This window comes from Curcuma longa, chromosome 11 (genome assembly GCF_044706935.1).
Source record: "Curcuma longa cultivar G26 ecotype Majalengka, Jawa Barat chromosome 11, ITB_CL_G26_1.1, whole genome shotgun sequence".
Taxonomy (NCBI): domain Eukaryota; kingdom Viridiplantae; phylum Streptophyta; class Magnoliopsida; order Zingiberales; family Zingiberaceae; genus Curcuma; species Curcuma longa.
In genome coordinates this window covers 12,117,877-12,131,882 of record NC_133871.1, presented here as the reverse complement: position 1 = coordinate 12,131,882, position 14,006 = coordinate 12,117,877, and the positions used below count along the sequence as shown (strand labels likewise).

The 14,006-nt window shown below is 35.3% G+C and overlaps 2 protein-coding genes across 5 annotated transcripts in view; both read left to right on the top strand.

The window, feature by feature from the left end:
* The window catches only part of LOC141837126 (uncharacterized), a 9,989-nt gene extending 4,926 nt beyond the window's left edge, over positions 1-5,063 (top strand). The window contains 10 exon segments of the mRNA XM_074724583.1: positions 6-804; positions 1,013-1,138; positions 2,087-2,268; positions 2,356-2,587; positions 2,696-2,905; positions 3,134-3,259; positions 3,796-3,864; positions 4,069-4,191; positions 4,571-4,621; positions 4,721-5,063. Coding sequence (XP_074580684.1) covers positions 6-804; positions 1,013-1,138; positions 2,087-2,268; positions 2,356-2,587; positions 2,696-2,905; positions 3,134-3,259; positions 3,796-3,864; positions 4,069-4,191; positions 4,571-4,621; positions 4,721-4,870 — 2,068 coding nt within the window. The 3' untranslated portion in view covers positions 4,871-5,063.
* A 530-nt stretch (positions 5,064-5,593) lies between these two features.
* Positions 5,594-13,124, top strand: LOC141839087 (OVARIAN TUMOR DOMAIN-containing deubiquitinating enzyme 12-like). 4 transcript variants are annotated; one of them, XM_074726747.1, is made up of 12 exons: positions 5,594-5,781; positions 5,862-5,934; positions 7,023-7,384; positions 7,545-7,693; positions 7,814-7,887; positions 8,813-8,867; positions 10,667-10,741; positions 10,856-10,929; positions 11,024-11,072; positions 12,468-12,552; positions 12,635-12,691; positions 12,918-13,124. In XM_074726747.1, exons 3-12 carry the CDS (start codon positions 7,054-7,056, stop codon positions 12,968-12,970), a joined length of 1,002 nt encoding a protein of 333 aa, XP_074582848.1. In that variant the 5' UTR covers positions 5,594-5,781; positions 5,862-5,934; positions 7,023-7,053; the 3' UTR covers positions 12,971-13,124. The 4 variants fall into 4 exon arrangements, with proteins under 4 accessions (XP_074582848.1, XP_074582850.1, XP_074582851.1 ...); XM_074726749.1 differs by having other exon boundaries at positions 5,705-5,781; positions 7,073-7,384; XM_074726750.1 differs by lacking the exon at positions 12,918-13,124 and having other exon boundaries at positions 5,705-5,781; positions 12,635-12,906.
* The last annotated feature ends 882 nt before the right edge of the window (positions 13,125-14,006 follow it).

Below are 14,006 nucleotides of genomic sequence, written 5' to 3'. Positions count from 1 at the left end.
GATAGAGTGGCTGCTTTGAGATTTAACAAGTCTGGAAACCTTTTAGCGTGTCAGGTGGCTGGAAAACTTGTGGAAATATATCGAGTTCTCAGTGATGATGAAGCAAAGCGGAAAGCCAAGAGGCGTGTTCACCGAAAGAAAGAGAAACTTTTGACAAGAGACGCGGCTGGAGGAAATGAAAATGGAGGGCTTGCAGACTCCTTATCCAGCCAGGAATTTCAGCACCCAACTATTGTGGTGTCAGACGTGTTTAAACTTCTTCAGATGTTACGTGTGAGCAAGAAAATTTCTTCTATTGCTTTCTGTCCTAGTGATCCCAAAGTTGGTCTTGCTACTTTATCATTATCCTTGAATAATAACATGCTAGAGACCCATTTAGTTGATTCTGATAAGATATCCAAATTGTATTCAATAGAGCTTCAGGGGCATCGCTCAGATATCAGAAGTGTTACACTTAGCTCAGATAATGATCTTTTGATGTCAACTAGTCATAATTCTGTAAAGATTTGGAACCCCACTACTGGAGTTTGCCTCCGCACTATTGAGTCTGGATATGGACTATGTAGTTCTTTTGTACCTGGAAACCGCTATGCCCTAGTTGGATCCAAAAGTGGATCCTTGGAGATAATTGATGTTGGTAGTGGGAGTTGCATTGAAGTAGTAGAAGCTCATGCTGATTCCATAAGATCGCTTGTACAACTTCCAGATGAAAATGGAACTATTGGCGGACAGGGCTTCGTTACAGGAAGTGACGACCGTGATGTAAAATTTTGGGAATATACGGTCAAGCAAAAATCAGATAATGTGAGTTTTCTGGCTATAACACCTAATGATCTTTGGTATCTGAAACATTCTTCTAATATGTTTAGTGCTTAAATTGTCATAGATGTGTTGGTATGTATCTATTCTTGTAAATGTTATGATAAATGTATAGGTATACCATAGGGTTCGAATCAGATGCCTTACATATGATTAAAGCATTCTTTTTGTTTAACTGTATTAACCTTTGCAGGAACCTAAACATCTAAGTGTGACAAATGTGAGAACTTTGAAAATGGATGAAGATGTTTTAGCAATCTCTGTTAGTCCAGACTCTAAATACCTAGCTGTTTCTCTGTTGGAAAAGTGTGCAATCAAGGTAATAATTTCTTGCCTTACTTAACAATTTTTTGTGCTTATCTGCGTCTAGTGAACTTTTGGTTTTAGTGATTCTAGAAGGTAATATCCTGTCTGCCTTACCTTAAGTCTCAAGTTACATCAAAATATAAATAAATTCATGCTGATCACTGATTTGTCATACCATTTGAGGACATTCACCTACATATAAGCATAAACAAACCTTAAATATAGTGAATTTTGTGCTTACAAATAAATTTACTTTAGAAGATCAAATATCTGTCAGTGCATACTGACATGACTGAGTTCCTATGCACACAGGCCATGACATATGGCCTACTTTTGTATATTAGGTCCAACATACCACTCCATATTTGAATGCTGTTTTACCCTTATGGATCATTGAAATTGTCATGTAATATGTTTCAACATTGGTCAGCATCTACACTAACAACCCATGGTAGTTCCAAGTATTTGGTCAGCCTTAGATACTCTATGACAATTTCACTTCAGTATTGGAACTTGTTTAATTGTTTTCTCTTATGGTTTAATTTCTATCAAAGAAATCTTGTTAGAGTCAGCTAGAAATCTCACTTTTAGCAAACCAACAAGTTACTTCTAGCATGGCAAGAAATTTGGGGGATCATAACTTGTTATCAGCATAACCATAGTTGTCCTAGTTTGCAACATCATTTGGCATCATATGGAACTTATCTAATTAGCCAATATCATGTCATAGTATTAGTTAATAAAAATTTACTTGTTCCGATGGATTGTGAGCATTTTGAAGAATCATACCTTTTTTGTTTTGAACTAAACCATAGAGCACATGCAGAGGGCCTAGCAATTGACTTTTTTTTTAAAAAAAAAAATTCTACAAGGAGTTCATTTCTCCACATTAACTTGCATACTTTGCATTTTTTCTCGAACTGAACCATCTTTTGGGTGATGGCAAACAAATATTTTTCAGGTCTTCTTCATGGATTCCTTAAAACTTTTCCTTTCCCTTTATGGCCATAAGCTTCCAGTTCTCTGTATGGATATTTCATCTGATGGTGATATTCTAGTTAGTGGCTCAGCGGACAAAAATTTGAAGATTTGGGGTCTCGACTTTGGAGATTGCCACAAATCTATTTTTGCACATGCTGACAGGTCTTCAAGAGTGCCATGCACCTGATTTTGTTTAGTATGTTGATAAAGATAGTATAGCTGATACGGTTCCATATTCTTTTGCAACAGTGTTATGGATGTCAAGTTTGTCAGAAATACTCATTATATGTTCAGTGTGGGCAAAGATCGACTTGTGAAATATTGGGATGCTGACAAATTTGAGTTGCTTCTAACTCTCGAGGGGCATCATGCTGAAGTTTGGTGCCTTGCTGTTAGCAGTCGTGGTGATTTCATTGTCACAGGATCACATGATCGTTCAATACGTCGTTGGGATAGGACTGAAGAACCTTTCTTCATAGAGGTAATTTATTATGATTATATTGTTTTTGTGCTATTAAAAAATTAGCAATGTTGTCCATTTTGTTATTTCTGTTGATTAGTATTTTTTTGAACCCTTCTGCAAGTCCAGGAAGAAAGAGAAAAGAGATTGGAAGAGGTATTTGAATCTGCCTTAGACAATTTAAATGAAGACAGATATGCACCAAAAGAATTGGTTCCAGATGAGGGATCTGTAGGTGTGCCTGGCAAGGAAACCAAGGAAACCCTGAGTGTGACTGATTTGATCATTGATGCGTTAGACATGGCAGATGCTGAAATAAAACGGATGGATCAACACAAGGTACAAATAAACCTTAAATTTGCCACTTGATATGATGCTCTTTATGATTTAGTGTCTTTATATCATGAACTCACCCTGGAGGCTTTGATCATCTTCTCCGAGGCTTTGATCATCTTCTCCTTACACTACCTGTCTAAAACAAACATTGATTATTAGTAGCTTCCATCTTTGATCTATAATAGTCCATATTCTGACTGTAGTATCCCCCATTCTCATTCTAATTTCCAGGAAGAGCAGAGGGACAGAAAAGGAGTGTTTCAACCAAACATAATGATGCGTGGTCTTTCGCCATCTGATTTTGTTCTCCAAACGCTTGGAAATGTTAACACCAATGATCTAGAACAGACACTTTTGGTTAGTAACAATTCTTTGTCATGCTACTGTTTTTATACCATATCATGCCAAAGATTATTGTCAAAGTATAGTAGTCAGATTTAAGTATTGTTTTGCATCAAGTGGGATTAGAGTGGCATTGAGATTTGTCCATCCTGTGGAAGGAACTATCATGAAACCATGCATCAGTTTTATAAAGAATTCTTATGTTGTTTTTTTTCAAGTTCTTTCAGTTTAGGAAACCAAAGATTTCATTTGTTGTTTTCCCAAGTGTGAGTTCTGTGGTACTGAAAGAAAGTTTGTCCGTCTTGTGGAACTAATTGGAACATAAATCATTGTAATATTTATCTGAAACCAAAATTCCCTGAATTTTTTATGTACAAATAGTATCATACAATGACTTCTTGTTCAATGTTCAGCAGTAAGTTTGCTAGTTGAACACGCAGGTACTACAGACTTATGCAGTTCTATACACATATATATACCATTACAGTTGTACATGCTGCTCTTTTACATGTTAGAATTTCGTTGAAGTCAGACAAATGCTCTTCTTGCAGTCATTGCCATTCTCTGATGCTTTGAAGCTTATGTCTTATTTGAAAGAATGGGTACGCATCCCAGACAAGGTAAGGACAATTTCAACACTCTTGCTCTAAAATCTCTCATTTTTCTGTTGCATCATAAAATAGCTTTTGAGAACAATATATATGGGAATTGTGAACTTTATGTTGCTCCCATTATCTTTTATAGTGTATCTGATGTCTTGATATGATATAAGACAATTTGCACCCAAGAATTATGCAACATAATTACATCTTTATTGCATGTAGGTTGAGCTTGTTTGCAGGGTCACGACAGTGCTATTGCAAACACATCATAATCAGCTAACTACAGCTGTGTCTTCTAGACCAATTTTGACTGTACTGAAGGACATTCTCCATGAGAAAGTTAAGGTACACATTTGGAGCATTTATTGCCTTTAGTTTTTGTTGTTTGAAAGAAGCTCGTAATAAAACTTTTGTATCCAATATTTTTTGTGCAACATTGCTGATCCTTGTTCTGGCTTCTTACATTAGAAAGAATTTGAGTTAAAAGTATTTGTTGAGGCAGCATCTGTCACTCTGCTTGATTTTCAATCTTGAATATTGAATCATATGTTGATTTCTAACTTGTTTCATTAAGCAGCGTAGTTCTGGTAAAGCTAATGAACATTACGTGGGCAATTACTTTAAGTTTCATTTTCAATTTCATACATTTCATTGACCTCTACTTCCATGAGCTTTAATTCCTGGGTGACATTCTAAGTTATATGGGCGCTCTTGTCATTCATAGGAGCGTAAAGACATAATTGGTTTCAATCTAGCCGCCATGAATCATCTGAAGGTAGGTAGTAGACTTCTACTCAGTTTGATGTCTGGTAGATATGTATTAGCAGTTGTAATATTGGTTGCTCTATGTTGTGGGATGGTCAATGATTGACAGGATTTGATGTCCATGAGATCCGACGCACTCTTCCGAGATGCCAAGGCGAAACTCATGGAAATCCGTCAATGGCAATCCAAGCGTATGGACAGCGGCGAAGCAAATAACAGCAGGAAGAAGAAGAAACTAAAGCCTTCCAATGGGGTCTAAAAATTACATCACTGATGCAGCAAATATACTGATACAAGATGATAGTTCACCTCCTTATCGGCCTACTGTTGCTTGATGTAAGGGAGTGATGTTTTTTTTTTTTCTAAATTCTTTTGCAAATGCCTGTAGAATTTTGAGATGATTGTAACTTTAATTATCTGTTCAATAGGTAAATTATTGACATATCGACACATGTAGCTTTCGATCATCAATGATCACTGTTTTATTTTTTTAAAACATTTAAACAACAATATGATCAGATCACATGATAAGTGCTCTCGGTTAAATGTGTTTCAAACTGTGAGATCTTAAATTCCTATGAAATGGTCATTATATTCTCCTAAATTATATATGTATTTCAAAATTTTAAATAGTTTATACCTATTAAATATTATACTTTTAAATAATTATTAATCGATTGAAACTAATTCTAAAAAGTCTACTGAATGCGTCGACAATGCAAATCCAGCTCTTACCCGCTTCCAGGTCGCCTGCTCGTGCCGTTGACTTCGATTCCTCCAATGGCGGCTACGTCGACCAAACCCGCATCTAACTCGTCGTTGGTAGATGCGATTCGCCCAGCTCAAAGACGACTGCTGGCAACGTGGCACAGCTTCACACGGATCTGAAAGCCGCACCGCCATCTTGATTCAAATAAATACACATAAATACTAACAAATCATACGAAAAATCAATCTCTTCTTGATCTCCGCCTCTCTCTCATTGCCGGTTCCGTTCTTGTTCTGCTTCGTGCTTCTGTCTATTTGTGTGGCGTCGCGTCTCGAAGTCGGGCTCAGTTTTGGGCCCTCCCCCTCTGAAACAATCAATCTGAGTATCTGACCCCTTCTTTTGGATTGCTCTTCGTCAGCTTTGCCGCCTTTCGTTGTCGGATTGCTTTGCTTCGATAAAAAGTATGCTCTTTTCTGTTTGTAAATCGTTGTGGATGGATGCTTCGTGGAGTTTATTTCTTTTCCTTGGGCTCTATTTTCAGACGCTGTATCGCGATCCGACTGGCGACATAGGGTTTCTTCGTACTGGAATTCGTCCTGACGGAATGAAAACAGGTACCGTTGCTTTTCCCCCCTTTTGATCTCGTTTGAATATGGTGTTTGTTTCAATTGATTTTTTGTTTGTAGTTTTCTGGGTTTATTTGATAAATTCCGAGGATTGGATTGTGCTGTGGTTTGATTGATTGTCGAAACGTGGTTTAATTTGTTCGTCTTGCAAACCTATTTCTACCGATCGGTTTTGGAGTTTCAACCACTAAAGTTCGTTTCTTGATGGTTGATTCGAAGCGATGATTTGTTGTTCATTATGCTATGCTCGATTCTGTTGAGATGCTAAGCGAGAAGAAAAAACCCTTTCTCTATGCTTCTTGGAATGCCGTATTAGGTTTGCATTAGGGCTTCTAAGTTTCGATCTTATACATCTTTATGAAAATACTGTTCAATGTAGGGATGATTTATTTGATCCTTTTCTATCATAAAGCAAGGACAATTGCACCAAATACAATTCTAAGTACTTGTCCGTACGACCCTGTATCTGTCTATATGGAGAAGAAATCATGTATATTACTTAGTTTGTACGAATGGTACTTCCAATTGAAATGGGCATGACGAAATTAAAGAGATCACTTTTATCTTTTGATGCTTCTGGGAATTGGCCGCTCATGTGCTGCCTGCATTTTGCATCTTAAGCTGTTTCGCTGCTGCTATTTGTTCTTGTCTCTTGTAAAAGGACTTTCAAATTTATGGTCCTTCTTCATTTAATGAATTTCCACATACAAATACTATTCCGTTGATGTGAAAGGCAAGAGGCATTGCTGTAAATTTTCATTGTTCATAAGATATTTGTAGACTTCCCCCTTCAGTAAGATAGATAGTAAGAAGCATGAGATACTTAAATTGTCAAAATATTACTTCTGCCAGTAGTTTTTCGTTTGATTTGTCTAGACTTGAAAATGTAAATTTTGTCTGCCCTACGTAAACAAAGGTTTCATTTGCACATGCTGTTTTAAAAGTGGTAAATCTAACAGTGCTCATTGGATTAAAAAAAATCTTCCAAGTAAATTTCATCTGTTGGACATGCATGTCAAACCTTTATTATGTATATAATATTTAAATTCTTTCATAGCTACACTAATCTGATACAGGGTTCTATTTGTTAATACTCAACTAAAGTCAATGATTATGTATGAACAAGATCCTGATATTCTTCGGTGGGGTCTCCATCTCCTTATTGATTCATCTTTAAACACCGCATATTCTGTGACCACCCATCAGCACAGCGTGAAAGATTGTATTGCACAGTGTGCCAATGAAGTAGGATTGCAGGAAGGATGTGATTCTGTAGAAAATGATGAAGCAATTGCCCGTGCTCTTCAGGAAGAACTTTCACGAGTTGCTATTGTGGACGAATCTGAATCAACACATACAACTGAAGAGCAATTGCAAGCATCTGTGCTTAGTCAAAATTGGTTGGCTTCAACTACCACTATAGAGGAGGGTATTTCAGGTATAATACTATCTAGGAAGTTCTTGCCTACTTTCCCCATTTCACTTTGTCATATCCTACTACTTATAAGATATTTTCTATTTTAATTTTGTTATTACTTTAATAAATGAATGGGTATGGACCATATATCAATGTGTTGGAAGTGTTTCTCTTATCGAAGATTTAGGAAGGATGGAGGCCTCTACAACATTGCCAACGTCCGATGAAAAATTAAGTTGTGAAGGGCAGATTGAGATGGAATTTACACATGACTTCTCCGCTCTAGATGGTGAAGTATGCAAGAGACTGAATCAGATGACTCCTGTACCTGTAAGTTCAGTTCTAGGATTTAATCAGTTTTAGCTAGGCATCGACAGTCTGTACTAATATATCTCATCATTTTGAAGGATATTGTGTGGATGTATGATAGTCTACCTACCTTATATGCAGCATATTCCAAAAATCAATGGGGATATTCCTTCAGTTGATGAAGAAATTTCATGTCATCAAAGGCTTCTTGACAGGTATAGACAATGGATATTTTTTGTTCTTAACCTTATGAATTATCTTCATTTTGACCATGCAGTCAACAAGCAGCTTAAATGAAAATGTTTGATTAATGTTCTTTGTTTCTCTTGAACTCTTAAATGTTGCATGTATTGTTTTGTGGATCGAACTACCTGTTGAATGATCCATATATGTAACTTGAGAATGCCAAAGAAAATAAATTTTCTATTTGTTAGCTAGTCGAAATGTTTTCTTTGTCAGACACATTCGAAATGGGTCAACTAACATCTTTAATTTGACAAATTTCTTGGTAGAAAAAAATGGAAATGAGCTTTTGGCTGATTTGTTCAAATTATGTTTTTTGAACAGTTGAGTGACAAGTCATTTGAAATGGAATGTAGGAATTCTAGCTTTTGCATGTGGGGCAGTTGTTAACTTTCTGATGCCTAGAATGAATCTACAACTTCAACACTGGGAACATATTCATAATCAAATCACTATGTTAACTATTGTCTTACCATTTCCATTTGATTAGAGGAAGTATTTAATTAGTTCTCTTATCAAATAGGTTGTATGAAAATTTTCACTTTTTAGACCATTAGGGAATTTGAGCCAGGAATTCTATCCCGTAAATGTCAGATATCAACTTTTAAGTTATTCCTATCATCATTTCTTATTCTAATGGCTTAGCTCTTTTTATTACCTTTTTGTATATGGGATGATGATGTTAATAAAATCTTCAATATGTAACTTCTGTCCAATATAAGCATTCAATACCTGATAGATGTCATTACAAACAATTTGATAAATAGAACCATTGGCTGCAGGGGTGGATGACAGATTAATTTTACAGCCTATGATTTTGCTCATCATTAAAGCGGTAGATAGTTCATGATGTGTTATAGTCTGTATCTATGATAGAAAATGGTTTAATTTTTCCAGGTTAAAGTTGTATGATCTGATTGAGCTAAAGGTTCAAGGGGATGGTAACTGTCAGGTTAGTTATGAAGGTCTATCTTCCCATTTTAAACTGTTCTCTATTATATATAACAATATCACAATGTACGTCTTAGCTATCTTGTCTAGCATCACTATCTTTGGTCCAAATTGGTTGTTCTTTTACAACTAAACATAACTAGATAATGGTTCTCAGAAATTAATGTAAGGAAGAGATTAAGGCCTACAAATTTTTTACTAGATAAATGAAGTGAGTTTTTTCGGATAGGGGCTGAAATTGGTAACTGATTTAAGTGTGTCTGACATGAAGGCATCACATGGATATTCTGCATAAATTTGTCACATTATCTATTTACTAAACACCTTCAATTCATGATGTTGGCCTCAGAACAGAGGCGACAATAGATCATACCTATGCTAGTCTCTTAAAACTTGAGTTGGGCTGAGAACGACTCACCTCATCATTTAGGGTCATGTAGGGCATGACCCTAATGCTTTGTTTACCCTGAGGTGTGGATTAAGGAAGGAAAGTAATCAAAGATGGAAAAAAAATCCCTAGGGAAAAAGAAGAGAAAAGGAAAGGAAAAGAGAGGGAAAGAAAAAAAAAGAACTAGTCTTATGTAACCTTGCGGTCGCAAGTGAGGCCGACCATGGTTGTGTGCAAGACCGCCCACGGCCATGAGTGAACTTGTAGCCTCAGTCACTGACGGCAAGCAAGTGCGGTAGTGCTTGCCTAAGGCTGCGAGAGAACTTGCGATCATTTAGGAGGCCTCGAGCGAACTTGCGGCCACTCGCAATTGTGAAGTCGTTTGCGGCCGTGAGCGAGGCAGCTCAGGGTCTCGAGGTCGGTACTGTTGGGAGAGATTCGGCATGGGGAGGAAGGAAAGTTCATTCTGTCCAATTCGCCTGGATAAAAAAATGCCCAAAAAATAGTCCGCGGATGAATTCTTAACTCCGTCCGCCCATTATTTGACAATAGGTAAACAAAGAAAAGGATAAACAATATGTTCTTTAGGTTTTTTTCAACCCTTCCAAGTAAACAGGGGTAAATGGTGTGACCCCCACACTCAGCATCGATTCATGCTTTGCGTCGGGCTTGCATGACACAATCCATAAGCTTTTAGGCTATGTTGGACGCAACTTAGGGGCGTGTTCAACTGGGCACCTCTACTTTAAAGAAATTGGTTCTAAGTATTTTTTGTAGTAAATGAAATGAGTTTACAGGGCAAGAGTTAAAGGCGTTAACTGATTTAAGTATGTCTCAAAAGATGACAACCTATATATATTTTGCATGATTTTGCCACATTTAACAATTTCAGCTTCTGTATCAATTCAGTTGGGAGGAAGAAAACATTGTGTTATTACTATTTACTAAAGGACATTACTCCCATGTATATATAGCCTTTAGGCTTAACTAATTATTCAAAAATACAGCCTAATTATACAACAATAGCGCTATCTGATTTATAAAATATGTTTATTGTTTCCAAATATCCTATCTATTGGTATTCCCACTTCCCTTGTACTGGAATACTATCTAATCCAGTTAACGCTCTCTCTTGTGAGGAATACTTTGTTTCTTGATACTAACATTTTTTTAGAAGTTTGCATGTTTTTATAATCCATGAGACCATGCAGTCTCAGACTCTCAGTTCTTGGCTTTTGCTAGAGTTTCTAGCATGTCTCTGTTTTCAAGGACAAGGGTTTATCTGAGTCTGTTTGTTTGCTAATTATTCTTTTGACAAATCTATCTTTCAAAATATTGTGATACTTTTGACAGTGAAACTGGAACCCTTTATTATTAAGGAACTGATGATCTTGCTTTTATCATCTTTCCAGTTTCGGGCATTATCTGATCAATTTTATCGTACTCCTGAGCATCACAAGTTTGTGAGAGAGCAAGTTGTTAATCAGGTATGGCAAAATACAAGCCATATACATCCGTTGATTACAGTTTCAGACTTCGTCTGCATCTCATGTAGTTTTGCTTTGTCAATCAATTTGATGCTTCTTTTTGATGGAACTCAGCTCAAGTCTCATCCTGAGATCTATCAGGGCTATGTTCCCATGTCATATGACGAATATCTAAGGAAGATCTCCAAGTACACTTACTTTTTTGAACTATATTTTTGTATATGCATGATGTCTTGCACAATAGCTATAACATTTATGTTTTTTCTTGATATGGATGAACAGAAGTGGAGAATGGGGAGACCATGTCACGTTGCAGGCTGCTGCTGATTCAGTATGTCTGTTACTCTGTCATATAATACAGCCATGTTAGCATTGTTACAGAAAATATTGAAACCATATAAGAATTTTTTAGCCATCATCACTCACACTGAACAGACAATTTGGTCACTTATGAACTTGTATTTTTTAATCTGTTGCCTTTTATAATAAGATATCTAGATGAAGTTAATGCCAGAAACTTTACAATACTTCCAAAAGGTGGTAACTATTGTTTAGAAGTTGTCAAATGTAAACAATTAATTATTAAATATAGAGTTGTAGGTAGAGGAAAAGAAGGCAAGAGTGTACTGTTTTACATTATAAGTGGAATATACAGTGTAGTTATATGAATCAATTAGGAATAATTGTATTATACCAGATCTTTATTTGCCTAATCAATTTTTCTTTAGTAAATTGAAGTGAGGGTTGATATATATCAAACTTTTGAGATTGGGTTGAAAAGTAAACTATGGATATTAAATCATGCCAGTGAGTTTCATCACTTCTTTTTTCCAACTTCAAATTTATCGTGGAGATTAATTAGCACTTGAATGGTCACCATGTGTTTTACCGTTTTGGATATTGATAGTGGCCTAATGAGTTCATTAAGTTTGTCTTATGTAAAATGGAGAGAGAGTTATGAGTTGAGATTGTAGAATCAACAAAGGATCATAAGATGCTACAATTTAATTAAAATAAAACTTTAGAACTTTATTTGAATTTTTAATTTATGATATGTAATAGCTTTTAATATACAATAATAGTAATGTGAACATTTTATACTTTATCATTCTTAATATCATGAAGCATAATTAAATTATTTATATAGTAAATATATGAACAATGTAATATAATTTTGTGTTGTATCTTTATGTAATAAGTAACAACTCCAAAAATGAATGGTGATCATACAATGGATGACAATGACAAAAGTTAAAAATGTTTCCCTTTTTTTGTTAAGAGTTCAAAGAATCTCATATATTGAAAATTTTCTCAAATGACATGACATGAAAAAGATGATCTACTTTCAGTAAACATTAAGCTTTAAAATGTCTATAGTAAACTCATTTCATCTCATCAAAGTTAATTTAAAAACTTTAGAATTGATATCCTATGCATGAATGTTGAGGGAATAGAATGAGAGTAAAGCCTGATTTAGATTCTACCTAGGTTCTAGATTGTGTTGGTAGTTTGGGTCATAAGCTTACCATGGGCCTAATTGGACTGATCTTTTGCCTAATTATTACTAAAAACTATTATGAGACTTGTTGTCAAAGATGGAGAGGCCATCTGCTATCTTTCACTGAATGCCTTTGTTCTTTCAAAAAAAAACATCTATTTCTTTCCCAACATTTCTCACATACTCCTCTTCATTTCTCACAACTAGAAATTTCATTATGTGATGCAGTATGGTGTTAAAATGTTTATTCTGACTTCGTTCAAGGACACCTGCTACATTGAGATACTTCCCAGTGTTGAGAAATCTAAACGGGGTAACTCCTGAGCTACGTTTCCTCTCCCTTCTAACACATTTTCCTGATTATGACTATCTCGACAATCATTTTCTATTTGCAGTAATATGTTTGAGCTTTTGGGCTGAGGTGCACTACAATTCAATCTATCCAGAAGGAGGTTGGCCATCCCTTTTCTTGACTCATACTGTTCCGTGGAATTAGTAGAGCATTTTCTAACTTGAACGTGTTAAACTATAATGACATGAACCAATTAGAAATCAGTCCAAGAGTGGTATATATATAATGGTTTGTTCATTTGCTCTGGTATGGCTATGCATATATTTTGATTTTAATAAGCCTGATATATAAATATTTTTTCTTTCTACTTTGTATTTGATGTGCAGAGTTTCCTACGCTAGAATATAAGAAGAAGAAGTGGTGGCACTTTGGCATTTGAATTCTTTCTTGTGCTGATCGAAATCCTCAAAGTCCAGATTGCATACCCCACTCTCATCTGTGTACATTACTAACACATTTTTCATCAGCATACTTTGTAAAGAAAAATAAATGACAAAAGAACCATGTATATATATATACATTACTGTGCCTCATCATGGTTATAATTCCTTTTTTTTTTTTTTTGTTATTTCATGTGTTGATTTTCATGGTGCCAGATGAATGCACTGTAAACCCAGAGGATTAAATAATATTTCAAATTTATTGCCACCGTCTCTGCTATGATCATGCAATAGTCTTACGTCTGTATGTTTGTTCTCCTGCTCGCCGCCTGTATAAATATATGTGGTCTCATTTGATTGAAGAATTCAGTCATCATTGGAGTGTACTATGTGAATAGAAACTTTAATTTTTATTCAAGCATCAATTGATTAGAGGTTTGAGTAGTTGATTGAAAGAATTTTTGATCGATCGACAATATAATTATTGGTTATTTGACGCTGATTTTATTTTTGAGCAATCGATTGAAGTCTATTCTAATCGACTAGAGACTGATAAAATATGTCTATTAGAGCAACACTTATATAATCTTTAGAGGTTTCTTGAGCAACCAAGGGTGTAAAAAATATTATAAATTAATTTCTCATAAAGTAAGTGTTCAAATGCATTCTATAATCTAAGGGCTTCAATCATCAAGTCCTTTGACAATTTTCTCTTCTTAGTTTTGTAGGATATGATTATTGATTGTTTATTTCACTAGTTAGAGGAGGAAAGAGTCAATAGCTCATTCACCTAATTTGAAATTTCTTACAAACACATTAATAGAGAAATGACTAATTGTTTAAGGGTGTGGATATGTATTTATATATGTCAACTAATATCAATTATGCAATAAAATTATAAACACAAATGGAACATAGGCTAGCAAATAGATTTAATATAGTTTAAAAACATCACTTCTAATCCATGACTCATGACTCGTAAGGTTTTATTATAAGTCATCTCTTGACTAGAAATAATAAGATAAACCTCTTTAA